This window comes from Loxodonta africana, chromosome 8, assembly GCF_030014295.1.
Source record: "Loxodonta africana isolate mLoxAfr1 chromosome 8, mLoxAfr1.hap2, whole genome shotgun sequence".
NCBI classification, from domain to species: domain Eukaryota; kingdom Metazoa; phylum Chordata; class Mammalia; order Proboscidea; family Elephantidae; genus Loxodonta; species Loxodonta africana.
Genome location: NC_087349.1, coordinates 72576130 through 72593248, shown reverse-complemented (window position 1 = coordinate 72593248; position 17119 = coordinate 72576130). Strand labels below are relative to the sequence as shown.

Here is a 17119-nt window from a genome sequence, read left to right as displayed (position 1 = left end):
GCACTCATCAGGGCTTGTGAGATGGCGTCCAGAAAATCCGTAATCATTTACATGGATTTGAAGTATGGCTTTGGAACTGCTGATAATTTGGGGATGTTATGGAAACAAATGGGGTCTTGAACAAATTAAAATTAAAAATCCCCTAGTGACTGACCTCCTGGACTCTCTCTTGCTCCCATCTGAGATTGCAGTAGTTAAAATCCAGGCCCATCAACCTAACAACATTCCCCAAATGGATTTAGAGGGAATGGTTTATCCGATAAGGCTGCCAAAAAGGCTGCACCTCAATCCACTGCTGACAGTCCCTGCCACGACCAGGATAAAAAAAACCTCGTAACCCGTTGCCGTTGAGTCGATTCCGACTCATAGTGACCCCATTGGACAGAGTAGAACTGCCCCATAGAGTTTCCAAGGAGCGCCTGGTGGATTTGAACTGCCGACCTTTATGATTAGCAGCCATAGCACTTAACCACTATGCCACCAGGGTTTCCCGGGATAAAAAGCAGGGAATAAAAGAATTAACGCCCTTTGAAACTGCCAAACTCTAATTATTTGAAAACCTTAATCCATGTTAAGTTAGGTCTGGCTAAGCAGAGTCCATGCCTTTTTAATTTCTCTTACTTTTTAAAAATCCTTAGCTGTTACAGCTTCTGAGGAAGAAGTCAAGGACTGGAGATATGCTGAGTTCTATCAGGGCTCCACTACGCAGCTCTGCATAGGCCTGGCAATAGACCTGTCCTGCCAGGTTGTTTACATGTGCCCTTACTCTGAACCTGTTTCACAGACATGAGGAACATGTCTGATGATGAAGTGATTAGTTTTTTAGAAAGACAATTTTTGGAAAGTTTTTTAGTTGCAGTCAAGCACGTTACATTCTTTCGCCCATGTTGCTTTCATTATGATGAATGCTTCTAGCAGTGATTGTTACAGACCTCCTTAGAAGCACTGTCCTGATTACCCCTCTATTCATGGCAAATGCCACACTCGCAATGCAGAATCCCTTGGAGCAGCCAAGGGTATAGCAACTGAAGACCCTAAACGGGACCCTCCAGTTTGGCATGATTTAGCCTGCCACCAGGAATATGCTCCTGAATTAGAGGTGGAACAGTAAATAAAAGAAGGCTGTAAATTTAATAATCTTCCCTGTGGGAAGGGCCTGATGCCAAATCTGTTGTCCCCAAGGACTTGCATATTCCCCTTGCACCCACCTTCTCCATGAAAGAACATCTGGCAGAGACAAAACAACAGGCATTTTACAAAAACATTTTTTGGGACAGTTTTGGAAGGCCGCGGACAAACTAGTCAAGTAATATTCTATCTACTCAGAATTTAATCCAGGTAAACATTATTAACCCCCACCTGGAAAGTATCCCTTGCCAACTGGCCAATGGTCAAATGGGAGATACGTTTTATGCACCTAACACCTGCCAATGGTTATATATTTTTACTAGTTATGATTCGCAGATATTCACATTGGATTGTGGCCTTTCCTTGTCTAAAAGCCACAACAGCATTTATCGCAAAAATGTTATTAAAATATATCCTTCCCATGTGGGGAATACTAGCTGGGCTTTGCAGTGACAGAGGAATCCACTGTATGGGACAAATAATAAAGGTCACTTGTTGTATTTTTCTGAGACTCTGCTGTCTTTATCATCCCTAGTCTTCTGGCCTTGTGGAAAGGACCAAGAGAATCATAAAAATTCAACTGGTGAAGCTCAGTGTCTACAGGATTGACCTAGCTGCAGGCCCTCCCGTCAAAGTGTCAATGAACATGCCTTTCACCCTGCATAAATTAACTCCTTATGAGATTGTCATGGGTTGGACAATGAACTTACCATATTCAGTAGTCATTGCAGATTCAAATTTAATCCAAGCTGATTTATTGAAGTATTGCCAATCTTTGATTCACTATGCTAAAGAACATGCTACCTTTCTTAAAGAGGATTTTAACACTAAGAATATTGAAGAGCCTGCTACCTTTCCTCTATCTAGAGATTATGCCTATTGGAAAAAACATCAATTAAAGGATTCCCTTGAGCCTCGATGGAAGGGACCCTACTTAGTCTTATTCACAAATTCTTGTGCTGCCAAATTATAGGCAGTCAAGGGCTGGATTCATTTATCCCCACTGAAGGAAGCCCTGACTCCCAAATGGACAGTTGAGCCTCAGGAAGGATTAAAATTCAAACATTGCCAGGAAAACAAAAACAGATGACAGCTGGGTAGACTACTTTCCCAAGAACTCTGGACCTGGCCTGAAACTTCCTACGCAGCCTGCGGTAAAATTTGGAGTGTCTGCCTTTTTCTTTACCATTTTTGATATCTCAGTATTGTTAGCTGTTATACATAATTGAGGAATTATATGCTGGTGGTTTTGGTGATATATTATGCCAATTGTTATTTCTGAAATAAGTTATGTAAATGAGGGCTTTAACTCTTTGAATTTTTCTTAGTCACTAGGATCATATACTCTTTACCTGTGGGTGTTTACTGGTTTTAATAATCTAACTTATTTGTGGTGCCACCTTCTGACCATTATAGTTATTTTTGCTTTATCCAACTTTTTAACTTGTATGGGACTTTAGGACTACTCTTTTCTTGCCTTAAGTTTTATAACTGTTTCTACCATTTATATTCTATTAACTCCTTGCTATTAATGTGATCACTGGTTAATTTAGTAAAAAAAAAAAATTAGTAAGATCCATGAATTTTTGAAATAACATTATAACTTTTTATTAGTGTTTTAATTATATTTGTCCTTTGTTGGTTAATAGTCTTTTTATCCTCCTTTAAGCCTTTCATTGCTGAAATTTATTTTGTTATTGCTATTATTTAAATGTTAATAACCCGTTTATTTCTTTTGGGCTGTGTTTCTCCACTATGAAACTCTTCTTAAACTTATCTGCCATACCTGCTGCTCATCGCACCTCCCATTAATTGCTGGCAGAATGCTTTTCTTAAGCTCATTCAGGCAGCTGCACGATTCACAAATCTTACTGATTGCCGGATCTGTCATCCTTTACCCAAAACTGTACATGAGAACTCAGATCCATTAGCTACTCCCATACTAACTTACAGTTTTGTTCCCCTGCTACCACTAATTTTAACATCACCTCTAGGTCAGCCATATATGTGGGACTATGGTGTCCTCTGAGATACTGGCTCAACCCCAGGTCTCATGTTTCAATCTAACTAGGGTTAGAGCTAAAGAGTGTTTCAAAATACCCTGGGCCTCCTCTTCAGATTGTAAAAATGATCCCTTAATTTCATATAATACCTATCTCAGACACTGGAATGTGGCTTTTTCAGGAAATTTAACAGCGTGTATACAGGGAAAAAGGTCTTTTTGTGGCCAAATGGAGGCTTGGTGAGGTTAGAACAATTGTCTATTTCCAACAACTTCTTGACAGAAAATTGGCTTGAACAGATAAACCAAACCACCCCTCTCCCAGGTAAACATGCCAGGACCAGCATAAAAAGAGCCCATACAGCTATGTATTTTTCTGTGGAGGATCAAGATACCTCACCTTTGACAATTCACATCCAAATGATGAGTCCTATACCTGGGCTTTATCTTGTTTGGATGATTGGAATATGACAGGCCATAGGGGAACCCCTTTAGACATCCATTCTTACAATGAGAGTTTACACTGGACTAACCACCTGAAATTATTGGAAAGGAGCAGAAACAACTGGTCAAGAGATAAGCAAGGGAGAGGTAAGAGGGAACCCCTTAAAGGAGTTCACTGGTTTAGGTTATAATTTTTTGAGGATATTTCTCTTAGTGCAGAGTAGGAGATTTACAACATGTCATCCGTAACATCTCCAGAACCATGGAAGAAATAGCAGATGATGTTGCCAATGCTATGACTGCTCAAGAGAAATTACTGAACTCACTTGTCAAAGTAGTTTTGGATAATCAAATCGCTCTAAATTTCCTGTTAGCCCAGCAAAGAGGGGTCCATGCTATAAATAACCTCTTGCACATCTGGATTAACATTTCAGGAGAAGTAGAACATGATACTACAAAAATATGTGAAAAGACCACCTGGTTACACATTACAAAAAAAAATACGTTTGGTTTTTCCTTTTCTGATATGTTTAGCTAGTTACCCAATGGAGTGGGTGCCAAGATTAGGTCAATTCTGTTCTCCAGTGTTATGGTTTTAATGTTAAGTTATTGTAATCAGCACTGTTAAATGCCATATGAAAGTAACCACTGAAGCTTTGACCCACAGAAACAACCTGATGCCCATGCGCAGCCTAATGTATGTGGAGGCAATGATCATTTTTAATGGGCTGGAAGAGTCGCATGTTTAATTGAACTATATTGTAAGGTGACTCTAAGCCACTAAGTATTCTTCTAACCAATGTAAGAGCTTTACAATAGTATGGTGAAGAAAATCTGAAGCTGCCTAATAGCTACAAACACCTTGCAGAAGATGAATACTCCTCTGTGGGAGACCTAAGACCAGCTCACTCTGAAGAATAGAACTCCCATACAGCAAAGGTAAAAATAAAATGTTTGCTGGTTCAAGCAGCTATCAGGAAGGAGCATAACCAATGATGATTTAAAACTAAGTCCATGCAGAAGAACTAATTCTTAACGTGATCAGAGGATGTGCAATAAAACCCCTGATCAAAAGAAGGGAAATGTAAAGAACTTCATGAAGCCTTTCTGACCAGGATTAAATGACTGAATTAAACTCAGTTTTTGCTAAGTTAAACTCGTCTTTTTACACGCTTGCCTGGGACTCTGTATTTGCCTAGCTGCTCTCAACAGAGTCAACCCAGACTTTTCTCAGGTACCTGCAATTTGGTTCCTTAACTGCTAGCAGTCATAGGAACCAAGAGAATTTCACTCTGCAATCAAGCCAGAATGTAAAAACAACACACTCCAAGGCAGGCAATCTTGACACTGGTGTCTTTTTGTGTAAAGAGGGCCTAAGAAATGTTTCTTTATAACAAGGGTATAATAAAAAAAATTGTTTTAAAGGGGTCCTGGAGCTAGCCTTATCTAAACCTTCACAGACAACTTAAAAGGGTTTTGTTTTAACAAGCTATTTCTGGGAAATGAGGTACTGGTACGGAATGGTTATCACAAATCTCTAAGACATCTGGTTAGAGCTGCTTAACATCAACCAGTAATGTTTTTATAACCTCTCCCCAGGGATATGTGACTACGACTGAAAACCTCTGAAATTACTCCCTGAACTCAATCACTGTAAGCCTTTGTTCCCAATTAACCAGTAGAAGCCCACTCTCCATCTCCTAACCCACCCTTCTTGTGACCTCAACCAAAGACTAGCCAAACAAACCAGTGCATTGTAATTTCTTTGTTCCTTGGACTATATCTGTTCCTATTAGAGGCTCTCTTGCTGGAGTCATCAGTTCTCACTTATGTGAGCTGGTGTTAAGGACTGAGTGGTTTTATTCTCCACAACATGCACATACAAGAAAAAATCTTGCACGCCTTTGCTGTTCTTCTAACTGTCTCTGAAATATATCTTTTGCATATCTCACTCTTTCTTTCCAGTTTCCACTGATGGAAATTTATCTTCAGTATTACCCTCAAAAGCTCTAGTTTCAAGAAACTATTTCCTGATCTTGGCAATATATAATCCTCAGTGGAAAGCCTACAACATTCTTCTACTTCTATGTTTCATGTCACTTACTTTAATCTCCCCTTCATATTCTAGACATTCAAAAAAATTATCATTTTATCTCTTCCTCTACTATGTCCTCCTCATCACCTCCTTTCTAAATCCCTTGATGGATTTAATCTTTGTATGCCTCACAACAGTTACTGAAGATTCTCCTTCAGATGTTGTATAAATATTTGAGTATCTTAAGTTATCTAAATTGAGAAATGAGACTAAAATGGCTTATTAAAAACAAAATAAAACTAGTATTTGCTGTATCACTGTTACTACACCCATACTTTTGTCTGAGCAAACAAAGTGGTGCCCACTCACTCACTCTAGACTCTCTCAACTTGAGAGGTAACCACCGCTGGGTTACCTAATAGAATATGAAATGAGGGATATCACTGCTGATGTCAGATGGACCTTGGCTCAAAGTAGAGAAAACCAGAAAGATCTCTGCCTGTTTTATCAACTATGCAAAAGCATTCAACTGTATGGATCACACTGGAAAGAATGGGAATTCCAGAACACTTAATTTTGTTCACAAAGAACCTGTACGTGGATCAAGAAGCAGTTGTTCAAACAGGGAAAGGGGATACTGCACTGGAAAAGGCATGTGGCAGGGCTGTATTCTTTTACCTTACTTATTCAATCTATATGCTGAAAAAACAATCTGAGAAGCTGGGCTACATGAAGAACACAACACGAGGATTAGAGAAAGACTCATTAACCACCTGAGGTATGCAGATGACACAACCTTGCCTGCTGAAAATGACTTGAGGTACTTAATGATGAAGGTAAAAGATTATACTGCCTTCAGTATGGACACCTGAACATAAAGAAAATCAAAATCCTTACAAATGGACCAATAAACGTCACGGTAATGGTGAAAAAATGGAAGTTGTCAAGGACTTCATTCTTCCTGGATCAACAATCAATGTCTACGGAAGCACCAGTCAAGAAATCAAATGACATACTGTATTAGGCAAACGCGTGGCAAAAGATCTCTTTAAAGTGTTAAAAAAGCAAAGGTGTCACTTTGATGACTCAGGTGTGCCTGGACTGAAAAAGAATCGACGCATCTGAAATGTGATGCTTGTGAACAACACTGAATGTCATTCACTGCGAGAACAACAAACAAATCTGTCTTGGAGGAAGTACACCCAGAATACTCCTTAGAAGTGAGGACTGAGAGACTTTGTCTTGCTTACTTTGGACACGTTATTGGGAGGACCAATCCCTGGAAAAGGACATTCTCGGTAGAGGGTCAGCAAAAAAGAGGGCGACTATGAGTGAGGTGGACTGACACAGTGGCTGTAACAATGGGCTTAAATATAGCAATGATTGTGAGGATGGCGCAGGCCTGCACATTTTGTTATACACAAAGTCACAACGAGTTGGAGCTGACTTGACAGCACCTAATAACAATAGCAGGCAGGAGAATTGCAGCCTTTAAGGCTTTTTTTCCCATTACTTAGGGAGTACTCTTCTGAATACTCCACTCAATGCCCTGTGAATTATGTTTTCCATACTCATAACGTAAAAACAATTGAGTTGGTGAAAACAAGCATTCCTAGCTCTCTTAGAGCTCAGAGATTGTTCCATCTGCTCCTTTTGAGTTGTTCCTTTCCACCCTCAGGTGCTTTGCTCACATGTGTTGAGCAGTACTCAGGTGACGACTTGAAGCACACCCTCTGTGTATCTCTGGAGCTTTTCCTCTGTGCAGCTGCCTCCTCTCTAGTACTCTACCCTTTTAACTGACTTCTGAGACTCCCAGTTCCATCTCCTCAATTCATGGAGATTGCTGAGCTCTGTCTGGATTCCTTTCCTTGTGCCGCAGCCTGAAACCTTGCTCTAGGCAGTAAGCTGGTACAATCATAGCTTTGTTTTGTTTTCTTTTTCTTAAGGATTACTGTCCTGCATTGTCTGATATCCACTGTTTAAAAACATTGTTTCAATTCGTTCAGTTTTTTAGTTGTTTCAGGTGGGAGGGTAAATTCAGTCCTTACTCCATCTTGGTTGGAAGTGGGAATCCAATTTATTTGACTTTGTATCTCTTTGCTCTTATGCTGAAAATCTTAATGGTACTTACATAATTACTTAGTTGTTTTATTCTATAAAACCTGTGTAATAATTTCAAAATAACACCAACATTACTACTATCAATGCAACTACTGAATGCAGTTCAAAATTTTGTTGTTGTTGTCATTTAGAACACATCTCACTAAACCTTGACAGTCAAAGTGTTTTCAAATCATTTGAAGTAATTCTTTCATGTGTGGTCCTGTCACAAACTTGATATACAGTTAGATTTGCTAGTTTCAGTTTACTTCAATTTTTATTTAGTTATTTTTTTCCAACTTTGTCTTTTTAGGTATGCTAAAAAAAAAAAATTACATGGTTCTAAAGCCAAACATAGGAGCCCTGGTGGTGCAATGGTAAAGCACTCAGCTGCTAACTGAAAGGTCAGCAGGTCTAACCCACTAGTGGCTCTGAAAGAGAAAAGACCTGGCGATGTGCTCTGGTAAAGATTATAGCCTAGGAAACCCTATGGGGCAGTTCTCCCCTAACGTACAAGTTCACTATGAGTCAGAATCGACTCTAGGCACGCAAAAACAACAAAGCTAAAACAATTAAAGACTATGATCATATACAGAAACCCTGGTGGTGTAGTGGTCAAGTCTTACGGCTGCTAACCAAAGGGTCGGCAGTTCGAATTCGCCAGGCGCTCCTTGGAAACTCTATGGGGCAGTTCTACTTTGTTCTATAGGGATGCTATGAGTCGGAATTGACTCGATGGCACTGGGGTTATGTACATATACAACATACATATATACATAAACACAAACATGTACATGTATGCATAAATATATGTATGTCTGTGTGTATACACCTTGTTTGCTTATCTGTTTCCTCTTCTAAGTCCCCCCCCACCCCAAACTCTGTAAGTAATTAGTTTTATTAGTTTTTGGTTTACCATTCCATATTCCATTGTTTCTCTCTGTATGTACGTGTATGTGTATGCTTGTTTCTTCAAATAAAAACGTGCTCTGGATATCACATGATAGTAACTTACACAGTTCTTAGTCATTCACTTTACCATCATGTAAACGTAGCATAATTTATTCTACCAGTCCCCTATTGTTAGTCATTCAGATTGTTTGTAGTCTTTTGCTATGTCACAAACACTGGCACAATGAATACTTATGCAAATTCCAACTATCCTTAGATTTTTCAAAGTAGAATTCTGAAGCCAAAGGGTAAATGCATAAACAATCATGATCAAAACCAACAAAATCAAACCCGCTGCCACTGAGTCGATTCTAACTCATAGAGACCCTATAGGACAGGACAGAGTTGCCCCGTAGGTTTCCAAGGAACGCGCGGTAGATTCGAACTGTTGACCTTTTGGTTAGCAACTGTAGCTCTTAACCACTATGCCACCAGGGTTTCCAAAAATAGTAACTGTGATAGATAATGCCAAATATCCTTCCACTAGCAATGCATGAGTATGCTAGTTTTCACAGGGCATTGCCCACAAAATACGTTGTGAAAATTTTGGATGACTGCCAATCTGATAAAAATCTGATAGATGAGAAAAATACCTCAGTGTAGTTTCCATTTGCAATTCTCTTATGAGCAAGATTGAATACCTCTTTACATGCTGAAGGGCCTTTTTTTGGCAGGGGGAGAACTGGCTGTTCATAGCTCTTATTCATATTTTTAGTTGGTGACTGGCGTTTCTCCTCTCAATTTCTGAAGCTCTTTAAAGAGTAAGGATATCAGCCCTCCAACTAAGTTACAGGCGTTGTTTTCCGGTTTGCCATTTGAATCTTTATTTCAATTAAGGTTTAGTTTTTGACCTTGTAAAAATTTACCTATACTCTGTCAAATTTATTAATCTCATCACTTCTGAATTCTGAATGAGTGGGAAAAGGTTTCTCCACTCTCAGGTTTTTCACTCTGATTGCCTGCATGCTTAACAGATTTCACGCTTAAAGATCAGATTAACTATTTATAAAATCCTTGTTTCAGTTCATTTCAGTGAGTATCTTAAACATGTTGCTCTACTGCCGTTTTGTTTCAAGCACTGTGGTCAAGAAGTAGCATGCCGATCTGATTTTCTATCCCTTAAATCAATTGATCCTTTGCCTGGGTGCTCAAAGGATCCCCCCATCCCTACCTTTCAAAGTCTAGTAATTTCACTGGCATGGATTGATTTTTCCAGGATCATGGTATGTCTTTTCAACATGTGGGTTCAAATCTTTTACTTCAAGAAAGTATTCCTGAATTAAATATTTAATGTTTGCTCAGTTCTACTTGTTTTCTTCAGAAATGCCAATTACGTGTACATTCAATCTTCTCTGTCTTCTATATCATATTCTCTCAAGTCCTTTTCATTACTTTGTGTCTTCTTTTTCCTCTTTTATCCCCTATTTCCTTTATAGGACTTGTCATAGTATCTATTTACACTTCTATTCTCCCAGTTTTATCTTCAATTCTGAATTTTCCCCAGATTAGTTCAAGGGGTGTGTAGACTATTTTCACATCATCTTGTTTATTCAGCTCATTTCTGAACTTTTCAATTTCTGACTTATGCTGTTCTTTCATGGCTTCCATGGTTTTAATTCATTTTTGAACATTTTATATCAAAGTTTTTCATGTCTTTCTAGGTACTTTAATCACCTCTCAGCATTTTGTTCAGTTCTCCTTTTCCTCCCCGCCCCCCCCCGGCCCGCCCAATATCTTTGTATGATGGTTGACTGGAATTCTCTTCTGTTGCTCATGTGTAAATAAGATGGAATTTTGGAATTTTTAAGGTTCTAGTTTAGGAGACTGGAATGGGCCAGAGTGGGTTTCCTAGTTTCATTGCTCAGGGGCTTCCTTCTTCGTAATTACAGAAGTATTAGAAAAGATGGCTTCTATGTGTAGCCACCTACATAGTTCTGAGATTCTCTCCCTCGTATCTGAGACTTTACTAGCTTGTACAAACTGGATACGATCCTCAGCAGTTTGGATTTTTTCCTTCCCCTTAGGATGTATCTTTGTCCTTTTGTAAGAGTTTTGTTGAGTTTTTCTAAGGTCTTTGAGGACTTAGGATGCTCCAGTTCCTTCTGACCTTCTCAAGGCCCCTTTGTGGAACTCTGTGGCCTTTCTGCACTCTCCCTATGCAGTCTTCCCATTTTAACAGATGACCTTGAAGGTTATCTGTAGAGGGGAGAGAGTCCTCTGAGTGGAATCTTCTCCCTTTTGGCTGACTATTTGCCCATAGGGCCCTTACGAACTCCCCTGTTGCTTCCTTTTGCAACTGCCACACATCTACTAGGCAAGTTTGGGTCTCTGCTGTCATGATGGTTTGAATACTTATTTTTATTCTGGGGTTGGAAGAAATACCTTATCGCTAATTTTTTTTTTAAAGAAAATGTTGTTTGCGGTTTCCTTATTCTGCTGTATTTTAGGCCTTTCTGTTTTAACAAATAGATTTGAAGAGATTCACGTATTGTGCTGTCTTCAAGACCTTATCTCGACTAGGCAATTTTTTTTTTTTTTTGTAAGGATAAAAAACATATGACGGCATGCTTGAACATCCAAACCAAATGCAAACCTGGTGTCATCGAGTCGATTCTGACTCATAGTGACCCTATACGACAGAGTAAAACTGTCCTATAGGGTTTTGAAGGCTGTAATCTTTACGGAAGCAGACTGCCACATCTTTCTCCCATGGAGTGGCTAGTGGGTTCGAACCACCGACCTCTCACCAGTTGAGTGCTTAATCACTGTGCCATTAGAGCTCCTTATGATTTAACAACCTGATATTGTTTTCCTTTTAATAGTTTAAATAATTGTAATTATACAAAACACAAAAACAAAAGAAAACGAAACACAATTGCCATTTTCTTTAAATTACTTACGTTCTTCTTGGCCTTAATCTCTGATCACTATAGGGAATCAATGCCACGAGTTGGTTTTCTTGTCCTAAAAGTACAAAAAGTTTGATTTAGAAATTTATTAACATGATTAATTAAAATACAGTGGGGCTCTGCATCACATTCTGGTTTGGAAAGATCAGAATATCATCTAGCTCTCATCTCATTCCTCTAGGAAAGTGCTCTAGAAGTTAAAAAAAATTATTCGGTAGTTTAGCTCCATATCAGACACTATGTTTTTTCACACCTATGTATCTGTTGTTGTTAGGTGACCTCGAGTTGGTTCCAACTCATAGCAACCCCATGTAAAACAAAACGAAACACTGCCTGGTCCTGCGCCATCCTCACAGTTGTTGTTATGCTTGAGCCCACTGCTGCTGCCACTATGACAATCCATCTCTTCCTCTCTTTTGCTGGCCCTCTATTTTACTAAGCACGATGTCCTTCTCCAGAGACTGATCCCTCCTGATATCATATCCGCATGTCTTGCTGGTCAAAAACATTACAAAGAACGAGTACTCTATTACTTTCTTCCACTGAACATCTAAAATACCCCTGCTTTTAAAAAAAAGACAAAAAACCCCAAACCCATTGCCGTAGAGTCGATTCCGACTCACAGCAACCTTAGAGGACAGGGTAGAACTGCCCCATAGAGTTTCCAAGGAGTGCCTGGTGGATTTGAACTGCTGACCTTTTGGTTAGCAGCTAAAGCGCTTAATAAAAATCACACTACTTGATTTACGAAACAGCAATCTGGTAGAGCTGATCACTCTCTCCTCCTTGGTGGATTTTCTTCACTTGTCTTCCAGGAAACCACACACACAGGAATTTCTTACTCCCACTCTAGCTGCTCTTTCTCAGTGTCCTTTGCTAATAATTCCTTCTCATCTCACTGACTTTGAAATACTGGAATGCCCCAGGGTTCAGTGCTGGGCCTCTTCTCTTCTGTATCCACACTAGGAAATTTGGTGCTCTTATCTAGCTCATGGCTATAAGTACCATCTATATACTGCTGGCCTTATCTATATCCTTGAATTCAGGCTCTTTTAACTAACTGTGAGCCCTGGTTATGCAGTGGTTAAGAAGATGGCTGTGAACCAAAAGGTCGGCAGTTTGAATCTCTGCTCCTTGGAAACCCTATGAGGCAATTCTACTCTGTCCAATAGGGTCACTGTGAGTTGGAATTGACTTGATGCCAACAGTTTGGTTTGGTTTACTGTCTTTGGCCCTGATGGCAACAGGTTTGGTTTTTATAGTTAAGTGAGTAGCCCTGGTGGCACAGTGGTTAAAGTGCAGAGCTGCCAACCAAAGGTTGGAGGTTTGAACCGATCAGCTGCTCTGTGTGAATCTGTGTCCATAAAGATTTACAGCCTTGGAAACCCTACTGCTGTCAAGTCGATTCCTACTCATAGCAACCCCTACAGAACAGTGCAGAACTGCCCCACAGGGTTTCCAAGGCTGTAAATCTTTACAGAAGCAGATTGCCACATCTTCCTCCCACGGAACAGCTTCTGGGTTTAAACCACCGATCTTTTGGTTACAGGTGAGCACTTTAACCACAGGACTCCAAACACAAGGTACCTTTATTATTTCTGCCTGTTGCCACTGATACTAAAATAGTCTGGGGGTGGGGGTTGGGGCTCCCTCTAACACAAAATGTAGTAAAAGAACTACGATACGCCCTCTATAGACGCCAGATAGTCCTAAAGGTTTTCACTCAAAAGACAGTACATATCTATTACAAAAAAACCCCAAACCCACAGCGACCCTACAGGACAGAGTAGAACTGCCCCATAAGGTTTCCAAGCTTATAATCTTTAGGGAAGCAGACTGCCACACCTTTCTTCTGTGGCGTGGCTGGTAGGTCTGAACTGCCAACCTCTGAGGTAACAGTCAAGCACTTAACCATTGAGCCACCAGGGCTCTCTACTACAATAACCAAAAAAACCCACTGCCATTGAGTCAGCTCCAACTATAGCAACCCCACAGGACAGAGGACTGCCCCACAGGGTTTCCACGGAGTGGCTGGTAGATGTGAACTGCCAACATTTTGGTTAGCTGCTGAGTTCTTCTCCACTGTGCCACCAGGGCTCCCTCTACTATAACAGCAGGTGAAGGAAAAAATACTGGGGTCAGGGGGGTGGTTTCCATTGCTGTTGCCTTAGGAACTGTAATAATTAATATTCATATCCCGGGTTTTTTTCGTGTGTGTGTGTGTGTGTATGTGTGTATCCTTTAAAGATAACTCACATGAAGTTTTAATTCTAAGAATTTTTAGAACACAGTGAAAGGCTTAAACAAGTGGGTTGTATATTTGTACAAACGCCTGCAATCTTTATGTAAAGGAGAAACAATGCAATAACACATACCCCTAGGAATTCTTCCTGTTCCCTGACAAGTGGGACAAGTGACACTATCTCTTCCTGTGAATTCCACATACGGAAACTGAGAGACATCTCCATTTCTTGTATCTTCATTATGGACTTCACTATTAACCAATCCATTCCTCATATTTTCAGTTGATGTGACTCCATCGTAACCATCCTCTTTATTTGAATGCAAAGGCAAATGAGAAAAAGACTTCCCCATGTCTGAAAAAGAAGAAAAATCATACAGTAAACTTCAAGAAAAAGTACAGTCAAAATATTATATTTGTACTGATGTAATTAATTTGAAACAAATTTCAAGGGAGCGTTCAAGTTACTTTTTGGATTAGAATTATATTCTATCAAAATAATGTCTAAAAAAAAGTGAGCCATTTACTAGGGTTCAGAAGCGTTTTTCCCACAAAATATCACGAAATGACATCAAACTTGTTATAAGAATAGGTATACAAACACTGACAAAGGTCTGTACTTTCTCAGAGTTCTCTGGAGAGAAACATGCAGGCTTCATTTGTTTTAGAATGAAACAAAAACACATTCTACCTTTAAAATAATTACCACTAAAGACAAAAGCTGCAGTTACTCAACACAGCACAAACAGCAGGTGAAAAATTAAACCACTAGACAAAATTGTAGAATGAGAAATAAAGATATATTTTCACTATTTCTTCATTAAAAAAAAAAATCTCTGACATTGATTACATTCTTTGAGTTGTGCAACCATTCTCACTCTGCTTTTCTGAGTTGTTCCTCGATAAGCTTACTGCCCCCTAAGGTTCCTACCTAATCTTTGAAATTGTCATTGTCAATTTGATCCCATATACCAAAAACAAACAAACAAACCCACTGCCATTAAGTAGATTACGACTCACAGCGACACTACAGGACAGAGTAGAGCTGCCCCATAGAGTTTCCAAGAGTGCCTAGTGGACTCGAACTGCCGATCTCTTGGTTAGCAGCCATAGCACTTAACCACTACGCCACCAGGGTTTCCTGATCCCATGTAGATAGGTCTTAAACAATCATAATGCTCAAGGCAGACTTTTTTTTACTAGTTAAGCTATGCTATTATTTGGTTTTATGAAGACTTCGGGGAATATTTTTGATTTAAGGTTTACAGATTATCTCAGGGCAATACTTTCGGAGGTTCAATCAGCCTCCATGGCTCCAGAAAGTATGGAGTCCATGAGAATTTGAAATTCTGTTCTACATTTTCCCCTTTTAATGAGGATTCTTCTTAGAATCTTCGATTACAAATGTAATCAATGCCACTGAATTGTATATGTAGAAACTACTGAATTGGTAAATGTTTTGCTGTGTATAGTCTCACAACAAAATAAATAAAATTTTAAAAGAATCCACATACAAGCTGCCTATATAAGTTCCAAAACAAACGATTTATGATTTCTAAAAAAGCATTATTTTCTCTTCATTTGGCCCAGTTACATAAAGTTGGAACCAAACCATTTACCAGGTACAGGTGGTTGAAAGGCGAATTAGCATCCCTGTCCCCACATCTAACCTTGCCGCCTAGTGAGATACCACAAGAGCTGGGTTCAGTGGGCCTCAGAGCTTGCCCCAGAGGCAATGGCTCCAGGATCTCAGTTAACGCAGGTGGGGGTGTAAGGCGCAGTCCACTGGAAGGCCTTAAGGGGAAAGACAAAGAAGGCAAAGCCAAATGGTTCTCGGGCGGGCCGTTCTCTATCCTTATGCAACAGTTGCCTAACAGAGTCTGCCTCTTACAGGTGTTTCGTCAAAGCTTATGGCCAAGCGCCAGATTTTACCCGGTACTAGGCATCCCTGCCTCCTCGCCAGGTTTTTGTCTGAGCCCTGAGCGTTCAATTCGTTTATTCTTGGAGACACGTTGATTTATTAACAGGTGCCAAACACCTCCTCTTCCCTATGCTCGATGTTTTTATCACAGTCTCTTAATTTCCTGAAAACCAACACGGATCTCAGACTGGGTAAAATTAAAAACAAAAAAAGTACAGCAACCTATCCTTAAATGGGTCGTGATCCCCTGCACAAAATACTGATTCTAGTTCTGAAAAAGCTTGAGATACAGGAAAACCAGCAGCTTTCAAAAGCGCTGTAAACGAAACCCAGCATACAGCCTACGCATTAAGGGTAAGAAAAAAAAATTCAAACCAACCATGCAAAAAACCTCACGAACAGTCAAAACTGGCCAGCGGGCCACGCAAGGCGTGGGGGCCCGAATCAACCCCCAGCGCCCGACTTGTGCCGACCCCGCAGCCCCTTGGCAGGCGGCGCGGCCCGCAGGGTAAGTCACACGACACCTCCACCTCCCAGCCTGCGCGCCGCCCGGCCCCGACGGCCTCCCCTCCTCCTCCTCGTCCGGCCCGTCTCTTCCCGTGGCGCCGCCGCCGCTGCTCGGTCCCGTTCCCAAAGGGGACCTGAAGGCTGCGATTCCGGGGTCGCTCACCGGCAAGCGGGGCGCAGCTGCGCAGTCCCGGACTGCTCCGAAGCGGACAGGCCCGGGGATGGGTCACGAAGTCCGCAGTTGCGGACGCGGGGGTGGCCCGTGGGGCGCCGCCGGCTGCAGGCGGGGGAGGAGCAGCACAAACACAGCATCAGCTGAAGCCCGCGCCTGCGCAGAGCGCTCCCCAAAGCGCCAACGAATGCACTACGCATGCGCCTTTCCTCGGCTTTCCTGAAGCCCGGACGCGCAGCCGATGTGATTGTGACCTTTTACGATGTGGACAACCATGTTTCTCCAGACCTAAAAGTAAATTATGGCCGCTCTAATTCTGGAAGCTTTCAGAGTAGTCCCTCCTGCTTTTTTCCCTAGCAGTCCATTTCCTCTTGCAAAAGGGGAAAACACGCACGTCCTCACCTGAGCAGACCCCCGGCCCATGCTCTAGGTGTCGTCCATGACACCTGCCTCGCACACAGGTCCGGCAGCCAAAAAGTTACATCTATTTTAACCTAGAATCTCTTGCCCACTAGGAAAGGGAAACTGCAAGCGAACAGGACCCCTGGTTTTGGTTTTTGTTTGGTTTTGGTTTTGCTTATGCTGTCTCTCCTTTTTTACTTGTGCTGTCTGATTCGTGGTCCTTAACTCAGTGATTAGCTATGCTGTGGTGAGACCCAGGGTAAAATCCTAGTGCCACACGTCATCGCTGTGACTTGGAGCTACTCT

At 40.9% G+C, this 17119-nt stretch overlaps 1 protein-coding gene across 3 annotated transcripts in view; it reads right to left on the bottom strand.

Annotated features, from left to right (window-relative positions):
• Positions 1–16533, bottom strand: part of TMEM106B (transmembrane protein 106B) — a 37316-nt gene extending 20783 nt beyond the window's left edge. For 2 of the 3 annotated variants that reach the window (XR_010322694.1, XM_064290021.1), the window contains exons 1-3: positions 16403–16533; positions 13945–14166; positions 11561–11624 (exon numbers count right to left, since the gene is read on the bottom strand). Coding sequence is in view for 2 of the 3 variants with exons in the window: in XM_064290021.1 (XP_064146091.1) it covers positions 11561–11624; positions 13945–14164 (284 nt within the window). In the remaining variant the exon portion in view is untranslated. Of the gene's footprint in view, positions 1–11560; positions 11625–13944; positions 14167–16111; positions 16238–16402 lie in introns of those variants that run through there. The other variant, XM_064290022.1, reaches the window with a different exon arrangement.
• Positions 16534–17119: the final 586 nt, after the last annotated feature.